Genomic DNA, 21,679 nt, shown 5'->3' on the forward strand with positions numbered 1-21,679 from the left:
AAGTTTTTTTCTATCGAGATATTTATAGATGTACTCAACAAATGTGCCAATAGCTGTCTCAGTAGATTTCCCAGTATAAACCCGTTTTGTGAGTCCTTAATTATTTTGTTTGTCAAGGTAAGGTATCAGTCTATTGTACATAGCTCTCTCGATTATTTTGCTTATCGAGTTAGTGAAATAATACAAAACATATTGGACTAATGTTGCTCACCTGTATCCTGGCTTCATTTAATTTCGTACTCCTCGCCAATTCCTCCCTGCAGTAGATATCGGGGTAGTGACTTTTGGCGAAGGCCGCCTCCAGTTCGGCGAGTTGTTCTTGCGTGAATGTGGTGCGGTGCCTTCGGCGGGCGGGTGTGGGACAGGAGGCAGTGGTAGGTGTGTGACCGGCGTGCTGAGGACCCCCCGATGGAGATACGGTTCCTAGAGAGGTGCCTGTTGAAGTTGTCTGGGGCTCTGGTTTTAATTTCTTGAAGGCTCCGTCTGCAAATGAAAACAATAGTTGAGAACGTTCCCAACAAACCACACCGTAGGCTCTGGTAAATGCCTGCCTGAAAACAACTACTTCCCCGGCTGATACTACGCTGGATATTGACTTATATTGACATTTTTGCAAGATATCTCACATAAGTTAGTCTCGCTGATGTTCCTCGTTCGTACAGGAGCAGGACCATGCTGAAATTATTCGAGTGGATCACTTGAAGATCGGTGTCGAGGTATTACCTCTCATCAATGCAGGAAATATCCGATCCAAACAGCTATGTGCCTGGTACTGGGTTCATTTCAACGAGGCTCCGCTGCATATATGAAACACTTTTAACTAGTAACAGGTTTATCTCGTTAACAAAGCCCCACGGGGGCTTTGTATCGAGAGATATACATACGTACTAGTGGTGTGGATAGTTGGGAGAGACGAATATTTCGAGATTGTATTTCGAAATATTCGTTTTCTAGTACTATATTGTGAGATTTCCACTGGTTAGTTTACAACAGTGAAAAATCTCACAATAAACTGATACTTGAATTAATATCAACTTTACTCGAAATGCGACAAAGCCTTTCATGAGCACCTATTTGAAACAATTTTTGGCTAACTGAAATGGGTTCAAAATAGGTTGAAATGTATTATATAGTTCACCGCAACCGGCTGCCCTCAAAAATATTAACAAGGTCGTACTGTTAGAACGTGCGATTCCTGTCATGTTGGTAGTTCAAAACTGCAATATTTCTGAAAGACTAAGTGTGTTCGTTCACGAAATAACACTTGTTTTCGTTCAAAATGACTCGGTCATGAGCTAGCAAACGATCGATGTCATGAGCTAGCAGAGAACATCATCAGCTAGAAAATTACGTCATGAGCTAGCATTAATTGACGTCATAAACTAGCGAAAGACATATTGATCTAGCAAAAGATGTCATGAGCTAGCATGAGCATGAACTAACAAATGATCGACGTCATGAGCTAGCAGATGACATCATGAACTAGCAGTTCACGTCATGAACTAGCAAGAGACAGATGACGTAATGAGCTAGCAATAAACGACTTCATGAGCTAGCATGAGCAAATGATCGACGTCATGAGCTAGCAAAAGATATCATGAATTAGCAATTCATGTCATGAGCTAGCTATAATCGACGTCATGAACTAGCAAAAGACATAATGAAGTAGCAAATGAAGTCATGAGGTAACAATAAACGACTTTATGAGTATGAACTAGCAATAATGAACTAGCAGAATACATATTGAGCTAGCAAATGACGTCATGAGCTCATCATGAACCAGCAATTCACGTCATGAGATAACAATATAATCGACGTCATGAGCTAGCAAAAGACATAATAGACTAGCAAATGATATCATGACCTAGCAATAAACGACTTCATGAGCAGGCATGAACATGAACTAGCAAATGATCGACATCATGAGCTAGCACAGGACATCATGAACTAGCAATTCACGTTATGAGCTAGCATTAATTTACGTCATGAACTAGCAAAAGACATAATGAACTAGCAAATGAAGTCATGATCTAGAAATAAACGACTGCATGAGCTGACATGAGCATGAACTAGCAATTGATCGAAATCATGAGCCAGTACAGGACATCATGAATTAGTAATTCACGTCATGAGCTAGCAATAATTGACGTCATGAACTAGCAGAAGACATAATGAACTAGCAAATGAAGTCATGAGGTAGCGATAAACGACTTCATGAGCTGGCATGAGCATGAACTAGCAAATGATGGACGCCATGAGCTTGTTAAGGATCGAAGCTGAACATTTTTCCGTAATCTCAGTCGTAACCAATTATACGGACATGTGTACATCACACAGGTGTCTGGTGCGGCGACAAACGGCGGCCGTAAACGAGGTTGGCAAGCAAACCTTATTGAATTCATTACTGTTTATTAATGCAGTTAGTTGGAACCTAATTACAATTACTGACACCGGCGCACGCCACAAAGAATCTCACACAATCTTATTACGAGACGCTCTCGCCGAATGTCAGGACGACGGCCTACGTCACCGCGACGCCAATCCTTCCATAATGTCTATAACCCGGCGACGGCATCTTTTTCGGAACGGACATTTGCATGACTCTCTCCGTGGACGCCCTGGGCGTTTCATTTCGATTTGTTTTATAATAGACAGTATTTCACTTGTGAAAATAGGGATTATTTGATGTTGTACAGTTGGTTGGTTACTTTATTTTAATGGCCAATTCATTTCTAGTGCCATTTCAAAAGGTTTTCAAATTCTGTATCGAACACCGTAAGTGTTATCACTTGGAAGAACGTTAGAATGGGCAAGTATTTGTGAAAATGGAGATAACCCAGTTTTGAAGTGAGGTTAGGTACAGAATGATTGGGTCTTTGCAATCTGAAGATGTTTATTGTGGATCATATCTATTCAAACTAGAACAAATGAACTTAGCTTCTTGCGAAAGCGTGGTTTGCAATCTTTCAGGTCAGATGGCAAGAGTGAAAACTCTGCCAAATAATTATTCGGTCCGCAGCGGGGCACGAACGAAGTAAGTGCTCTGCTGTTTCATCATTTTCCGAACAAGTCTTTACATAAGCTTATTCAGATGACATTGACTTGTGAGTGGGTCTGTTAGACAATGTAGTTCATCTCTGTTGTAGTCTAACAAATGTTTGGTAAGATACTTCGAAAAATGTATAAGAATGCCGTGGAATAGACCAATGTAAAAAAGTAGAGGATATTAAAAATGTTTGAATTAAAAGGGATATACACTGTGTCCGTAAAGTATGGAACAAATTCATTTTTAGCTAAACAGGTCATTTTTAGAAATAATCTTGAAACACGTCGATTTTTGATGTTAATTTACCGTATTTTAAAATAATAATCTAATATACAGGGTGAATTACGTTCGAATAATGACGTCACCGTCATTTTTTTTAAATGGAACACCCCCATTTTGTCTCAATTTTCGGATTACTCTAGCTGAGCTGATTCCAAAAATGTATCACATGTTGATTCCAATTGGTACAGGGTGGACAAAAATACAGTAGTTGTGTGTGTGCTGATAAAGTAACGTGTAACATTCTTTATTAGGTAAATTAACAATATTATCAAAAATACTTATTGTCTAGCGGCAATTGGTTTAAATGTAACACCCCGTAGTTTGCTACATGTTTAGAGTAATAAAAATGAGCTGTTTCCAAACATGTTTGGTACTTGTGGTCTAGCAGACAGAATATGAAAGAAATAATTTCTTATCTACATTTATAAAAAACATAGTCGTCTAGTTTTTTGTGAAATATCATTATTTGTTTAGTAATTTATTGATGTTCAGTGACAGTTTAGTACTACAATATTTTTGGTATTCGTGAATATTCGAATGATTGCTTAGATTTAATTGGAAGTAGAAATGGAGTTAAGTGTAAAACAAAGAATTGAAATACTTATGATCATTGGGTATGGAGACAGATCGCGAATTCAGATGGAAGTGTGCTATTTGTTTAATGATAAATATCCAGAAAGACCTATAACGCGTTCAACAGTCAGTAAGCTGGAATCGAAATTTCGAGAAACTGGTACGGTTGCAAATGTACGCAAATCAGGTCGTCCCCCTACAAATGCTGATACAGCATTAGATGTTTTACTGAGTTTTGAAGAAGATGCGCACACTTCTGTTCGTAAAGTTAGTAGCGAAATCGGTGTTGGCAAAACGACGGTACACAAACTATTGAAGCTTGAAAAATGGCATCCTTATAAAATCAAACTTGTGCAAGAATTAAACGAAGATGATCCCGATAGACGACTCCAATTTTGCGAAGAAATGATAGATAAATGTCACCGAGACCCTCTCTTGATACAAAACATTATTTTTTCTGATGAGTCCACTTTCACGTCAAATGGTGAGGTTAACCGTCAGAATTGTAGATACTGGGCAAAAGAAAACTCCCCACTGGATGCGTGTGCATCATACACAATACCCTCAAAAGGTAAATGTATGGGCTGGAATTGTACGAAATCGAATCATTGGACCCTACTTTATCGAAGGTAATTTAAACGGGGCAAAGTACCTTTATTTTTTAAGGGGGTATCTCGTACCTACTTTACGTAATTTATTTCCCAGCAGACGTAATCCTGGAGGTTTTGATGAAAGTTTATGGTTTCAACAGGATGGTGCACCTCCACATTATGCTGTAGATGTTAGAAGGTACATAGATGAAATTTTTCCGAACAGGTGGATTGGTAGACGTGGACCCACTGAATGGCCAGCGAGGTCACCAGATTTAAATCCGTTGGATTATTTTCTGTGGGGCCATCTGAAGAATGTTATTTATAAAACGAAACCAGCAAATATTGAAGATGTACAAGTGAAAATTCGAACAGAAATAAACAATATTACGCAAGAAACCATACACAAGGTTCAACAAGAATTTGTACACATTTGTGTTACTGTCAAATACAGCAAGGGCTGCAGTTTGAACATTTAATATAAAGTCATGTATTCCAGCATATTCTGTCCGCTAGACATTAAGTATTTTTGATAATATTGTTAATTTACCTAATAAAGAATGTTACGCGTTACTTTATCAGCACACACACAACTACTGTATTTTTGTCTACCCTGTACCAATTGGAATCAACATGTGATACATTTTTGGAATCAGCTCAGCTAGAGTAATCCGAAAATTGAGACAAAATGGGGGTGTTCCATTTAAAAAAAATGACGGTGACGTCATTACTCGAACGTAATTCACCCTGTATATTAGATTATTATTTTAAAATACGGTAAATTAACATCAAAAATCGACGTGTTTCAGGATTATTTCTTAAAATGACCTGTTTAGCTAAAAATTAATTTGTTCCATACTTTACGGACACAGTGTATTTTTGGGAGAGAATAATTTTTGGGAGGGCTTTTCTTCCAGTTTATGTCTGAAAGTTGCACTTCTCTACGATCTACAAATCATCATGTAGAGTTGATATTTTGAGATTGATTGCTTTCTTCCTTAGAAGAAAGCCAAAATCTTCCTTTCCCAAAAATGAATACCTCTTCAAAATGTCGATTTGAACTAGAATAATTTGGCTGGGATTCAATTGAGAAAAGCATTCGAGTGGATTTCGTTGATTCCGAGAATAGGTACTGCCAGAACTCCACTTGGTCATGAAACGAAAAATCGCATCAGTATTATTTTATAACCGTCATCACGAATTGAAAACATCAAATACTAACACTTAAGATTCAATTCAATTTGGTGCAGGATGATACTTCAAGAGGTAGTATCTCAGTAAATACTTATTCATTTTGATTAGAATAAGCGCCAGTTGAATCAGTGGACCTTTGCCAACAAATTGATAAATTCCTTCAGCATAAAAATTGGGTACTCGAGATTCAAATAAATCGATGAATGCCATTTTTGCCTGGTCCTGATTGGCGAAGGTTCTATTGGTGAGAAAGTTATCGAAGTGCTTGAAAAGATGTTAGTGGGTTGGCGAGAGGTCTGTGTGGGTTCAATTCGTTTAATTTTCTAACATTGATTTGAGAAATAAGCAGGATCGTACCTCTTCTGTGGACCACAATAGCACTCTGCTGCTGATGATCTGATCCAAAATTATTATTTGATTTGGGAACCACGAAAGCAGAAACCCACAAAAATCACTAAACGGTATGTTTTATCGACAGTAATTTGAATGGTTGAAATTATATACAAATTCTGTACGATGAAATCAACTCCAGAATAACTGAGAAAGGCTAAAAAAGATCAATTTCTCACGTGTTGCGTTCTTGTAAAACTGGATTTTCATCAAGTATCGGCCGATTCCGTCATATATCTCAAAAAAACTCATCTACTTTTACTTACTTTTCGCCTCGTCTACGAAAAGATTACAAATCAGATATTTTGCGAATATTATAATTATTTCATTATCTCGGGCTACAACCTCGAGAAGGAATACTCCTTTCCATACGTATGAACAGGGGTATTCAGAACACAAGGTTTTATTTACTCAATTAATTATTACATACCCAAATTTATCATTTAATTACGTTATACCAAGGATATTGAATATTATATTCCTTGACCTGATCCAAGGATTCCTAACAACGAGAAAGCATACGCATTCCCTTTGATAGTCCATGCTTGTGACCCCGCTTCAGGTAAATTTCAATTAATATCTTTTGAACATATTTAGAAATTGTAATAAAATAATCTCTCAAGCCTAATCCAACACTTGAAGTCGGGATTCACAAAAAACAAATATCAAAAATATGTGGCCCTTCTGCCCTTTTATAAATAAGTAACCTGCTCCTAGATGTATATCTTTGTAGTTCTCTTCCGTGTATCAATACATCCCCTCCGATCGTCATCGACATATATGCGTACATATCGTAGATGGCATCTAAATTAGCCGATAATTACAGAGAGCCAGATAGTAGTTACAATCAAAGCCAAGTACTTCCCCACACGCATTCACTCGCACATGTCGCTAGATGAGGGCACAATATGTCAAATTGAGTGTAAACCAGAGAACAAGAGCTGCGAGTCTTTTGTGTGTGCATATGCTGTACAGGGCGGATTCGGGGTAAGTTGACACTTCATTAGGACACCCCGAGCGGTCGTTTGAAAGGACATATGTACACATCGTGAATGGATAAAGAGGATTTGGGCGATTAGGCTCCGGGAGGCAAATTTTCGGCAGGTACCTGTTTGTGCGTGAATAATCATCTCTCGATTTATTCATGATATTCTGTGCGCGTGTTGGAGATTTTGAGGTTATCCGACTTCGCTGTGACTTCCAAGAAACAAGAAAGTTAGTTGATGAATTCCTCCTCATTTTTAGGGAAGCCAATATGGAGTATTTACGTTTTTCTGGTCTCAAACCCGAAATTCTCTTAAGAAAATAATACTGATCAATATCTTCAAACTACAACAACAGATATTGCTAAAATTCAAGACATTGAAATAGAAGATGACATCAACACTTCATAAACAGCAGCCCAACCAGCAAAGTTGTTTTATTATTCCATGGTGTTGCAACAGTTTTATTTTATTAGTATTTTATAATTACTTCCAAAATGTTAATTTATTATATTAGATGATCGGTGAACACAATAAAAGTGTTTCATAAATTTGTCATAGAAACGTTTATGAAATAAAATCAAAAAACCATTATAAAATAGTCAGGAAATTATCACAGAAACGTTTTTGCAACTGACTAATAAAACTTATTTTCCTATAGAAGTAAATTGTTATGTAGCAGTTTTATAACACTTTTCTGCGAGATTTTTATGATATTTATAAAACTATTTCAAGCTTATTTTATAACTGTTTCCTGTAGCTTTAATGAAATTATTTTATTGGATAGCTTTCAGATACTATTTTATTTTCATTACCATATTGTCACTTCAATGAAAATTTCCCAACTATTTTATAGTATGGTATATTAACTACAATTCAAAAACACTAATATAACTGTTATAAAATCAAATTGCTTTTGCTAATATATATTTGCTGCCACCAAGAATAAAATGCAACATTAAAAGAACAACCAGCTGACATCGATTCTTAATCACAGCTTTGAAAAATTCTTCAAAATTTAGTTATGTTTAGTAAGAATATTTTTGTTTAGTTATTCAAGTGGGACACCATCGATATCGTGGTGGAAATTAGTTCTTCAGCAACTTCTCAATATTTGATTTTTATTGAGTATAGGTACCCCATAAGTAAATTCAATATTTTTAATTCATCCTTAATTGTAGACACTATGATATACATATATATGTGTATATATAAATATATGTTATACTTTCAATTTGATAATAATTCCATTGTGTGGATACGGTAGTGGATTTTTCTGTATCCCGAATATATAAATAAAAATAAATAATAACTCAATGGCGGCCATTTTGAACATTTATTGGGGGATATATAATAGTTTTAGATTCAGTTCGAGGTGCTTCAAATAAACGAAGAAATGACTTCGTGTTTCTTGAAAAAAACTTTCTGGAAGCTTTTAGTTGCGCTGTATATTGTAATACTAAAAAAAACACTTAAAACTATCCCACCTAACCTAGTGCTTCAATTTTTTTTGCGAAAAACAGGAGAAGGTTATTATAATGGTTAAAATCCGTCGTTTAGCCTTTATAATCGATGAAAGATACTTTTTAGCCAAAACATCCCGACAGATAATATTTATCCAAACTGTATGTGAGAAATCCTTTATTCATACAAGCACTTTTGTAGAAACCTACAGCTTTAAAAGTAGTCCGACTCTGCCGCAATACCATCACTCCCAGAACTAAGTGTTTCTTAACAGTTTTATAGGGGTAACATAGTAGCTAAAATACGTTGAAATGTTTGCTACTGATACCAATTAATTTTATAGAACGACGCCATTTTAAATTATAGCGATTCGGGATACTGAAATTAGATGAGTTGAAAATATGAAATACCGCACATATAGTGATATTTACAGCTGAAAAGTACATAAATATTATAACCTTATATTGTTTAGAATAAACAAAGTTAAGTTTGTGACTAGAAAATGAATACGTCGACATAGTGAATTTTTGTATAATTAATAATTTTACCGAAAACATTTATAAATGAGTGGCGCGCTTGAATTTTGCTAATAATAGGCTATATATTTGTCAATAAAATTTCATTTGAAGTAAAAATATCAATATTCGAAACACAAATAATGTCTTTGAAAGTTTCATGAGTGCAAAAGTGAAATTTTAAAATGGCTTCAACCTTTCAATTTCTTAGTTTTCAGTTGGTGACATATCAATTCAAGTAAACATTTTTAACACTTTTTTTATTTTATTGTTATCGTTTTCGGCTGTATTATATTTTATAACGCCTACTTGGAACTACTAAAAAGCTCTTATAAAACTGTCTTCTGATTTTTTTTATGGGTATCGCTTAAATATGTTGCAAAAGTGCAGTAAGGGAAGTCTTTACAAAACTACTTTTCAAGAGTGTTAGACAAATTTTATAGTAGGTAACTGCCAAAATGTTTATAGAACTGTTTTGTAGTGTTTGTAAAAGGACTTACAAAATATTGATAATAACTATAATGTTTTATAAAACGGTGCCAATTTCCTATTTATAGCAGTTTTATAAACACATTGAAACCATTTCTGGGAGAAATGTAGTTTTATAATTTGTTTCTCCGAAACGTTTCCGCAACTATTATAAAATACGAAATTGCTAGTTGGGAATAGTAGTGATGACTGCTAATGGCAGTCACTATCCTACGGATTGCCACTTGTCAAAAACTCAGACTCCAAACAATGATCAAACAACATTTTGCTCAATTTTAGCATGAGTAAGGCACGTCCAAGTTGATCCTCATGAGACTCCTTCGAAGGGCTGTATCCAACTCAACGAAGCAGTGACATATATTATTGTTTATGATTTTTTTATGATAAATAAATACACGGTCTGTTATCTTTGTCTACCGGTGACTTGTTGTTCTTTATATGTCACAGCTAGACAAGGATTACAGATCAGATGTCTACAAACTAACATACGCATCTTGCCCAAAAGTGTATGTGGGACGGACTTCAAGAAATTTCGAAACGAGAATCTCTGAACATAAAAAGGGTTGAACTTCCAATTCCACCTATGTGTGCCCCCTTTTGAAGAACGATCACGATTTTCCCTGTTTATATTTGGCAGTAAAAACTGTCTTCGTTCTTATACTACATTAATGTATGTTCCTTGGATCCAAATTCATTTGATCATAGTAACTTGCAAACACTGAATGCTTCAACTACTTATATTTTAAGTTGTAATTGTTCACTTGGCGAACTGCTGCAAGGCACAACTGCCAGCGAAACATTTTAACCTAAAACTATAGCAACACATTTATCAAAAGGAATGGGGGTCGAGTAAACCCCACTTAATGGGGATTTTGATTTCCCATCCATTACTGCTTCGCTTTCTAGAATCGGCTTTCAGCTTTCAAATGCCAATAGCATACCAAACATACTGTATCGATCAAGTAGATGCTGGAAAACTTGTCCGTTAACGTAAATTTTGGAGCACTTGCTACGTCGCTTTGCAACATATAATTAAGATTCGTCCTCCTGACCTTCCAATGACTCAGGTATACATGTGTCCCCAAAAACAAATAAGGAGGACTTGAGTTTGGAGACCGAAGAGGCCACTGAATTGTACCGCTTCATTCTATCCAGCGACCTCGAAATATATCATTTGAATGATTAGGCACATTGTATGAGTAAATTTGAGTAGCACTGTTTCGTTGCAACACCATTTCCTCTTCAATGCATGCAGGATTATTGTTATTCACGTAGTACAACTCACCGGTTTGTACCACGTGAATAACGGTGAAGTTGGTATTGGCTCTGTAATGACAATTGAGGCGATTAAGGCTATGTTTAGTACCAGTTGTACTGAACTTTTTTATTTTCAACAGATCCAGTTTTACGAAATTTTGCCACCAATTCGCCAATAATATGTCTACCAGTATGCCGTTGGTTGAATAGTTTGGCTACTCAATTTTGATATTTATCATTTTCGAAATGAAGTTTAATCATTTATATTTTTTTTGGAATTGAGTACCACATAATTAATACACTTAAAAGGTTTCGGCAGGGCTTTTTCTTCCAGTTTGTATATGAAAGTACCTTCTATGCATGATCTACTCATGATCTACACATCTTTGTGATTACTTTATTTTGAAATTAATTACTTTTCTCCTCCCTTCGAAAGTTTTCCACATTTTCTGTATGAGGATGTAGAAGTTAAAGGAAACCTTTCTTTTGTCTGGAATTAAACCAAATAAGCGTATGCCTGTCATTAATCCATGAAATTAAGTCTTAATGTTATGAATGAATTCAATATTTCATCTTGTAATGTCATTCAAGTCGGTGCTGATGTGCCAATAAAACAAATATCTTATTCCTAAACTTCAAAGTCCGCTATTGAGGATGACAGTGTTCCATGTAAGTGAAAGTTTATATCGTAACTCTTTCATATATTATGTTCTGTAGCGTTCCTATTTATGATATCTGATTCAATTCCAGAACGAATGTTAGAAGGGCAAATTGAATGGAAGAAAGTTATTTTTATATAACTCAATGATTCTATGAGTTGTCTGAAAGTAACTTCTATGCATGATCTACACATCTATATGAAGAAATAGAAAACCAAATACTTTTCATTGTCAAAAACTAGTCTTCTGAAAATAAAACCCGTCGAAGGTCATCAAATAATATTTAAACACTTATCTGAATCTTGCGGAAACAGAAATACTAAAAGTTTTTATTGAATTAGGAAATTGAAAGCCCTTTACAATGAGGTATTACTTCTCCAATTCCTGTTTGGAAATAACTTGGACTATACCCTCGATTTGGAGGACTGAAAGTTTTGCAATGGCTTTTAAAACAGAAACTTTCATTTGGATTTTTTGAAGAGTTTTTTCACCAAGAGTTATGCCTTGAAATATCATTTCGAAAAGTGCATTACAGTAACACGATGATACAAAGACAAATTTTACATTATGAATGTGACTGCTTTCTTGACAACCATCTATACTAGAGTTTCGTTCAATTTGTCAATACCCAATTTTCGAAATTAATTGCTTTTGATGAACCAAGAATATCGATCATCTATCTTGTAATCGTTGTCATGAAATTATTGACTTAAAAAATAAAATAAAAATAAAGAATGACTCACCGTTGTGATCACTTATAGACCTTCCCGCCGACGGAGGCGTGTGAGCCGGCGTGTGATGGTGTTCGTGTGAATGAGGCAACCCTCCATATATAGCACTGAAATCCTCCGCAGACGACCCGCTGGTACTATTGCATTTCCTGGTACTCCCCGACTTATCTACATTGTTACTGGCACTAGTCAAGTGATTGTGATGCTCGTCCAGCAGTCCCCCTACACCGAGGAGGTTCCCCACGCCGACCAGATTTGGCCTCAATTCATCCATCATGGCCTTGCTCTGAGGACAGGCGTTGAAATTCAATTGCCTGCTGAAGATGGCGGGAAAGATGTTGAACTGTTGGTGTGAGAGGTCGTCGCTGGACGTGGGAATCGAGGGGGCAGGGGACGCTCCCAGAGCCCCCAGGCAGGAGGAAACTCCCTTGAAATCCAACTTGAAGCTGGCTTAGACTGTCGTTAATGATGGGGTCATGTGAGGATGTACCGTTTTGTTATTGACTTCGTTTGTCTTTTAGCAGGTTTAGTCGAGTTTTATGATTAAATAGGGACTTTACACTTTTGATTATGATGGAGCTGATTCTTGGCACAGTTTTTTAATATAGTTTGTGAGTCTTTAGAGTTTTATCTTGTCAATTTTATGTCGAAGGTTCCACCCGAGTTTTCATCATTAAAAGTCACGAAATGTCACAACACTTCAGCACTTTTCTAGACGCCTTGTTTAGATGAATCTGAAAGGAAAATAATTAAAAAATTGGTGTTTTTCAAACAGGTACAGTTTGTAATTTCGAAACTCATGACACTACAGGAATATTATTGCAAAGAAGCTTAGTGCGGTCAAATGAAAATAAATGTTGGACATAGGTTTTTGCGGATTTTTAGCGGCCATCGACGTTCGTTTCGCTAATCAAGTTAGCATCATCAGGGGAGGGTTGGCTGTCCGGGTGCCCTCTCGTCGTAGCATCGCCTTGTCACGGTAATGCGGAGCTCTGCCGTGATTGACCTTCTTTACCTAGCTACTCGTGGGACTTTTATGGAAAGAGTGAACTTAAAAAGTCTTCCTGACGCTGAGTCTACAGAGGAGTTGGATGTCGAGCTAACGACTCCAACTGACCTCCCTGTAAATTTAGATCAGGAGCGAGAGCTTCTCAACTCTCTAACTCCTGATCCAATAACTGAACCTAAAAAAAGGTTTGGTGGTGCAGCCACGAAACGACTGAGTCGTTTCCTCAAGAGCGGGGTACCTTATGAAACCACCTTGTACCAAATTCTTGAGCACCGTACGCAGAATCTGTCTCAGGTAGAGGAACAAACCCCCCATGAGCAGGTTAGCAAATGTTTGCGCTCGAGTGATAATTCACCAAAACCAGAGGCGAGAGAGCCCTGCACTGTTGAATCTAAGGCATCGTCAGGTGTAGCTGATGTGCAAAAACCCTCATACTGGAAGGTTGTCGCGGGTATCAAGCACCTTGCACTTCGACTATCCGACTACCTCATGAAACATGAAACCTCATGAAACCGATGAAACAGCAGAGCATATACTTTGTGCCTGCCTCGCTGGGGACCGAATCAGGTTTTTAGAGTTCGGCAGGGCCGCACTCTTACCATCTAACCTCAAAGACCACTCACCTCACAAACTATTTCGCTTTGTTAAGAAGCTGGGTTCATTTGGTCGAGTGTGAATAGGTATGAGCCATTATAAACCCTTGCGGGTTGCGGTGAAGAGTCGAATAGACCCACTCACTTTGGACCTAGCCTAACATAGCATCATCAGGAGAAGACTGAAACTTTTACGCCACATGTTCCCATTCTACTCATCGAATCGATTGTCATATTTAAGGTGGTCATTCATTGCAAGACATTTGAAGCAAAATTCGGAAGTAGTAAGATTTTGATACCTCAAATTTGGTATGTAAATTGAAAAAGACATTGAAATACCTTCTTAATTGTTATCAAAAATATTAAAAGTATCAAAAATTTCTTGTTTAGCATCGAAAAAGAATTATCCTATTCACGATGAAAAATAATTTTGATAGTAAGTTGCTTAGAGAAGGTGTATCTTAATATAGGAATCACACGTTGAAACATGACCTCGTTAGTCCTTAAGCGATCTACACACATGGGAACCTGGTTTGATGAACAGATAAATAGATAAGTAACAATTTGTATCAATCTCAAATCGAACATTCTAGTATATAAACATTATTAAGATAAATTTGAACATATAAAACAAGCGAATAAAAATCTAGTAATAGACAATTTCAGTCAATATCTGTTTCACCTTCTCTTTTATTGTAAAACTTTCTTTTCCAGTTGAACGAGAATGTTGGACCAATTGATTGCTTCTTAGATAGATTTATTTCCAACAGACATAAACACCCAATTGAAGGAAATGCTTGATTCTAGTATATGAGTATGCATATATGAGTATGACATTGATTACTCAGTGTCACTATTTTCCGTGGATTTTTGAAATTTCTTCCTGACGTTTCGCTGGCACGAGTGGCTAACTTCCTCAGCTTCCACTCGCGCCAGCGGAAAATAGTGACGCTGAAAACCTCGGCCGCGAAAGCCTTAACCATTTTGATAACCCGTTATCCTTATTTTGCATCTGAAGTTTTTCAAATACATTAACTACCGTTGCACGAAGATTATCAAGGCTTTTGATTTGAATTCGACTTGAAGTTTGATTCGACTTTGATATCGTCGGAAGCACAGTCTCCAACAGAGAGACAATACAAGCTATTCGCCGTCGTTTACCATGAAGGCAAAAATGCCAACATTGGACACTACGTGACCGATGCCTTCCACGTCGGCTACAATTGCTGGATTAGGTACGACGATTCTTCGGTCAAGACCGTGCAAAATGAAGACGTATTGAAACCCCAGGGAACGCGAGTTCCTTATTTGCTGTTCTACAGGAAAAGCGATATTTTCCTATCTAAATAAGGTTGCGTAGAGTTACGTAGAGTTCAGCGTCTGGAATCTTACGGAATTTCTCGTTTAAATTTTAATTGAAATTGATATTTTTTTTGGTTTTAATGAATTATTTTATTCTTTCATTAGTGATAGGTATTGTTCAATTTTTAATGTTATATGTATATTTGATTTCGTTGGAACTAATATAAAATTATTTTTGAAATTGATTACTATTGACTGAATTACAAATATGCGAAATAACAATAAAAAAAGTACATGGAAAAAATAAATACTGAGTCCTATTTATATAATCTTTGTAATTGTGAATCGGAATTAAAAATTACATTAGGTTTCTAGAAGAATGAATATTTTCAATGTATTTAGGGATAAAACTGCTCTATAGATATCTTTGAAAGAATTCCACATTTTTCATGTAAATATGAAGAGGTAAAAAGTCAAAACTTTTCTTTGCCAATATTCCAGTTGTTTTCAATGATTCATTAAATATAATAATAACAAATTTCAAATAATTTCTGAGACGATGAAATTTCTTAGAGGTGCTCTTCCTTTGTTATAGTCATGTATCTGACACGTAAAAAATTCATTTTAAGTTGCTAGGACTCGTACATTAAAGCCTTAGGCCTCGTTAATCCATAGCTCGCATAAGTTTCGACTTTTGAGGCTGTCGTTCGTAGTCTTCTAAATTGAAAGAAAGTGTAGATCGCTGAAGACTAGATCAAGCATATCAAATGTGAATGAAATGAAATATGTATTGATGAAGTAATCACTGATTATTTCCGCTTTAAATAATGCGGTAAAAACTGTGTAATACCTAATTTTATTTAATTATAGAGAAACCGTTATCTTCCACAAATTTTAAATTACTTCTTTAATTCCAGATAATTGTAAAGTTCAATTTTTTCTAACACCAGTATTGATGTAAATAAAACTTGCTGATCAAAAACAAACAAAATGCATTAATATTTATGCTACTGCCGATTCTTATACTTCATTACATATTTTACACAGAAATAAAAACATCTTGACCATGCTCAGACGTGATTTGGTATATAAGATTTGCAAAAAATTAGGTAATTTTAATGAAATTATTATATGAATGATAATAATTGGATTGAATTTTTAGAGATGAAGAGTTTCTTCAAAAAGACGGTTCATAATAAATATGTGGTATGATTCAATTAACTTTGAAACCATTTGATAGGCGAGATGGATTTCTTTTTACTGTCAAGAAAAGAGTCATCTATATACATAAAACATGTAATAATCCCTCAACTAATTTGGGGAAAAAATCTGAAATAGATAGAAGTGTACCCTTTTGTATTTGTGTATGAAGTGAATTCAATTTTGGAATTACTGAATGAATCATATATTCCCATTTGTATGTTAGGGATATAGATAAGTCATATATGAGTGATAATTTCGTTCAAAGCTATGAAATAATGAAAAAATTGACGCGAAAACAGAGTTTAACAGCGATAAACTGTTTCTTTCAAGTAGCGATAAAACGGTTAGTCGTGAAATTCATATCTATCATTATTAAAATGGATTTAATTTGAATCATATATCGATGTGTTCGCTTGAGAATATTTCAGAATACCACTCGACCTAAACAATTTCTCAGATGAATGTTAATTTTTTTAAATTAAAATTTTTCACTATTTTTCTCAATGCATAAAAAAGATGAAACCGTGCAAGGCAGCGATTGATTTCACTAGATCTGTTAAGCGAATTGAAATGAACATATTTTTGCATATTTTTGTCAGATAATCATAGTTTTCAAAATTTAATAATTTTGAGCTACTTCACATGAATCCCAAGTTTTTTGAGCTTATGTAATTATTTCCTTTTTTTGCAAAGTTTTGAAGCGAATGCTTTCGTTTATAATGGGATAAAATTCCTCGTCCCACGGTCTTAACATTTCATCAAATTATTATACACTCAAGTTATTTGTTTGGCAAAATTTCAAAAATTATTTTACACATTTTAACCGATGAAACAAGTCAAATCAAGATTTGAAAATCATTTTACATTTCGTGAAATTTCAGCCATAAATTTGAAACCTTGTAGCGAGTGTTGCAGATCCAAATTTTTTTAATAGAAAGTTGGGGCTTATGCTACATTTTTTGAAATGCATTTTCTTCAGTCATGTGAAATTTTCACTGCTTTCAAATGTAATACAAAAATTAACATTAAAATAATAAAACCATCATCAGATTGCTTAAATTTGCTAAATCTTGGGAACTTGGGAAAAAGAAAGAAGAACACGAATTTTGAAGTAGTTGACGTTCAAAATCATAATATCCTAATCGTGAGCGTTATTCTTTTTCAGCTGTATTCATTTAAATTTTATATACCAACTTCGCATATGCCATAAAAGGAAGTCTATTGGCTTAAGATCAGGTGATCCTTCTGGGTTTTTGAATGTTCTGACGAATTTTATCGCACAATGGTTGAAATGAAATCTTCACCCCGAAAGTATGAGTTCATGTAGACTGTTGAGCGGGACATCTGGACATTTTTTTGATGTTTGTCAAAAGTTATATACCTGTTTGCTTCTGAGACGTTCTTCACGAGTGACTTAATTGGGTTTTCAGAACGGAAAAGGATATTTTTCTAAAAAGTATAAGGGAAGCGAAGTATAAACGTTTTAATTTTCCATTGTTTATTCAATTTGTAAGCAAAATTAATGAATACGACAAGTTACTGACTGACTGACTCTTTTGTCTGCAGTAACTTTCTGGGATGAACTTTTCATTTTGGCTTTTATAACGCCTCAGTAGATTCTCTATTGACTTAGCTTTATTTATTTCTCAGATCGTGGGGAGTTATGAACCAAAAAAAACCAGTTAGAAACATTGGCTCCTCCATAAACATGTTTTTCAAAGAATAGATCATACTTCCGTTGTGTCCGTGTTCTCAGGTTGACAAGTTTCTAATGACGCGGGTTGTAAAAATAACAAAGAGGTGGAAAAACAAGGCATTCGACGTTGACTCTTACTGGTAACAATATACCGTTCAAGTAAATACTACATACCTCCAACTGAATCCAAGAATCACAAAACAGGTAACCCAAAAATCCCCAAAATGGCCATATTCACACTCGCCAGCCACCTGTGTTCAACTCTATCCGGAACAATTGACTCGAACTGATATTGTTAATATCTGTGACTGATTCAATTAAATTTTGGAGTATAGTTAACTTGAATCTAAATATGACTAGCTTACGTCTAAGCCAAACACCAAGTGACTATAACGACATTAAATTGTGATAGCCCTGTACTGTTGCAGAGATATTCTACTCTGAATCCTCCATCTCTCTCTCACCCACGCGAGCTAAGTTTCAAAAACCCATGACTTACGTCCGTTAGAGCGGTACGATAAAGCCTCTATGTACAAATTCCGGGCGCCAATGGTGAACTACTCGTGCGAGCTGATGCTGTGTCATTGGTTGAGCGAGGGGTTGTCACCCCTAGCAACGCCAATCGGACCCCCTCGTTACCAAAATGGTGGAATATATCTACCCCGAAGCATCGGTTGTTCGATTTTTATATTTTGACAGAGAGCTTTTCAGGAAAGTGCTGTGTTCCCCACGACTGGATGTTTGTAGAAAAGAACCAAATAGGGAGTTTGGATCGGAATTAGGGTATAAGCATTTTACGTGAGATTATTTTCAAATCTCTCTCTCTGTGAAATATTGAATGACATTCATTAATACCGCCGTTGTCGCTTTGTGAGGTATTAAATGAGATATTTCATTAGCTATATGATCAAAAGCATCTGTAGTTTTTGCAGACAATCAGGACCGTTGTATTTCACTGTTTCCCAAGAGGTTGATCAAAAAATTAATTTCACTCGAGTTTTGATAAAATTCATCACCAGGCAGCGCTGCTTCAACCCGCCATATGATTCATTAGTAGTCCTTGTCTGATTCAAGAATACATTGCTGAACTCAGCTGCTCTTGAAGGACTTGCCTGAGAGAAAAAGCGATGTCTCCCCATATGTCGTCAACGTATCGACAGACTGAATCCACGGATTTGGGGTCCTGAGGTCGATGTCAAACCTTGGTTTTGCAACGGACGGACGATCCCATAGAAAGATCTTCGTGAGGGGATATGTCAGCTACTCTCATGTACTAAATTTTCAGGACAAAGGAACCACAACACTGAAATAATCAGGCACTTCAGTTAGTTAGGATTTCCATTGTCTAATATGATTTCACTATGATTCGAAATATATGAAAGAATAAACTAAATTAGAATGAATAGCTGAAATATCAATTATATTAGTCAATAAAATCTGAAATGAAAATACAATAAAACGAATGAAATAATCATATGAAAATGAATGAATGAAAATGACTATAGAGTAAAAATTATTTAAAAAGAACAAAAATCAATAAGCAAAAATTGAAAATAAATTACCAGAGATTTCAAACCAAATTACTTCACGAAGTATTAGTATCCACAATCTGATCATCACCTAAAGATGATGGAAGTCTGAACTAATGAAATTCACCAGTCACTTTCAAACAAACAGATATAGTCGAAGTAAACGATATGGTGCACACTTAAAGTTGGTGGCACTCTTAAAGGCAAAAAAAAACCAATACCAGAATTTTTACTAACCGAGTTTTATGTTTGGCTGAAGAGTCATAAAATTAAATTTGAAGTCATGTTACGGTGACAAATAGAAATCGGGAATGCGGTGATGGTTATCGCCGTTGTGTTCAGTTCAGGAACTGATCGCGATTTCAGTGTTGAAATTCGATATTGGTGCAGTTATAATTACCTAAAATTTTTTAAAATTGTTTAAAATGTGTCGTCCTTGGACAAGTACTAATAGTAATATGGAGTGTGATAACAACGCAGACTTTTTTCGGTGTAGAAGATTCGGTTGCATTTGAATATTGAAACAGAGAGAGTATGTTTCAATGTACATAAGAATCTACATGTCCAGCTTGGTTTTGAGGGAAACAAAAAATTACAAGCAACATCAGTATTGACGGATATTCCTTTCTCAACGGTACGTAAAATAGTCAAAAACAAACCTTATGAGCGCAAATCTTTAGATGTTCATCTAATAAAATCATTAAAAAAAACAATATACCATTGTTACAAAAGCAATGAGATTCCTACAACTGAAATCATAAGGAAGAAATTGAATACTTCCGGTCATAACCTAAGCTGCTGTGACAAAACTTTTCAGAATTGGATGAAGAAACTAGGATTTAGATTTGAAATAATAAACAAACGTCAAGCAGTTACGGAAAGCAGAAGAATAGTGGAATTGCGTAACAAATACTTAAAATAAATAACAAAATATAGACAAGAACAACGGCAAATTTTCTATTTGGACTAAACTTGGTATGACACTCACGACACAGTTACGAAAGGGTGAACTGATGGTTCGAGAATATGTACGCCTAACATGCCTGCAAACAATTTTTTTAAAAGATGGTTATAGAGCTAATTGAAAAAAAAATCTAATATTACCGAAGAAGACTGGCAGAAAAGGATTAGAAAAGTAACTTCAGTTGAAAAAGACTATATGGAGATTGGACACCCTCATATTGATGGTGGAAATAAATTCATTATTGATTCAAATGAATATTTCATTAGCTTCAAAACGGTTGATAACCATTTGATAACCCGTTAATAACCAGTGATTATTATGGCATCCACAATCAAAGATCAAGTTCCTGCTGTTATAAAAATGAATGGTCTTCTTACATCCTCTTAAGTAGTTTCAAAAGTTTTCTACATTTTTATGAGTGTACTTCAAACTGTAATAATTAGTGAACACTTATTAAATTTAATCGAAATAAGCGTCATTTGAATAAGCACACTTTTGCCAGCGTGGGTTAGGTTTGTTGAAATAAACCCAGCTTCTTAACGAAGCCGATTAGTTTATATGGTGAGTATTTTTTCAGGTGAGATGGTGGAAGTGCAGCTGTGTCAAACTCTGAAAACCTGATTCGTTCCGCAGCGGGGCAGGTACAAAGTATGTGCTCTGTTGATTCATCATTTTCCAAACAGAGGCGACATACACTGTCTTCCCACAGTCCGAGTTTCTGCATATGCTGATTCAGACGACAGTGACCTGTGAGGAGTTCTGTTGGACATCGTAATTCATCCCTATTGTAGTCCAACAACTGTTTGGTTTCAAGCTTTGAAGGGTGAGTGGAGTGAGCCAATCCTGGAAGATTTGGCCAGGAGTTCATAAATCTTCGTACCATCTAGGTGTTCAATGTTTGTTTGGTGAAGCCTAAAGCGATGCTAATGACAGGTTCTTGTCCGATAAAGCTGCTCAAAGCACCATCCTTTCCAAGGGAGTCAGCAGCCCCATTGGTTGTTTTTCTATTGAGAAGAGTTGTTTTTGGCAAATTGCTACCAACTTAAACGTTGCTCGGTAGGAGTCAAGAGCTTCCAACTCCAGTTTACTGTCCGAGAATATTTTTATTGACTTGTTTGCCAATGTAGAACAAGTCGATTATTTCCATCGGTTCTACCGGTGAGAAAGTTATCGAAGGTTTGAGGAGTATGGAGGGTGAGGCAGAACTTCG

General features: G+C 35.8%; 1 protein-coding gene across 1 annotated transcript in view; it reads right to left on the reverse strand.

Moving 5' to 3' along the window:
- The window catches only part of LOC111517781 (homeobox protein unc-42), a 56,987-nt gene extending 38,645 nt beyond the window's left edge, over nt 1-18,342 (reverse strand). The window contains exons 1-3 of the mRNA XM_023174057.2: nt 18,151-18,342; nt 12,186-12,907; nt 212-483 (exon numbers count right to left, since the gene is read on the reverse strand). Coding sequence (XP_023029825.1) covers nt 212-483; nt 12,186-12,450 — 537 coding nt within the window. The 5' untranslated portion in view covers nt 12,451-12,907; nt 18,151-18,342. The remainder of the gene's footprint in view (nt 1-211; nt 484-12,185; nt 12,908-18,150) is intronic.
- Between the last annotated feature and the right edge of the window lie 3,337 nt (nt 18,343-21,679).

This window comes from Leptinotarsa decemlineata, unplaced genomic scaffold, assembly GCF_025532065.1.
Source record: "Leptinotarsa decemlineata unplaced genomic scaffold, Ldec_3_MD MMD2_tig00026336_RagTag_RagTag, whole genome shotgun sequence".
Classification (NCBI taxonomy): domain Eukaryota; kingdom Metazoa; phylum Arthropoda; class Insecta; order Coleoptera; family Chrysomelidae; genus Leptinotarsa; species Leptinotarsa decemlineata.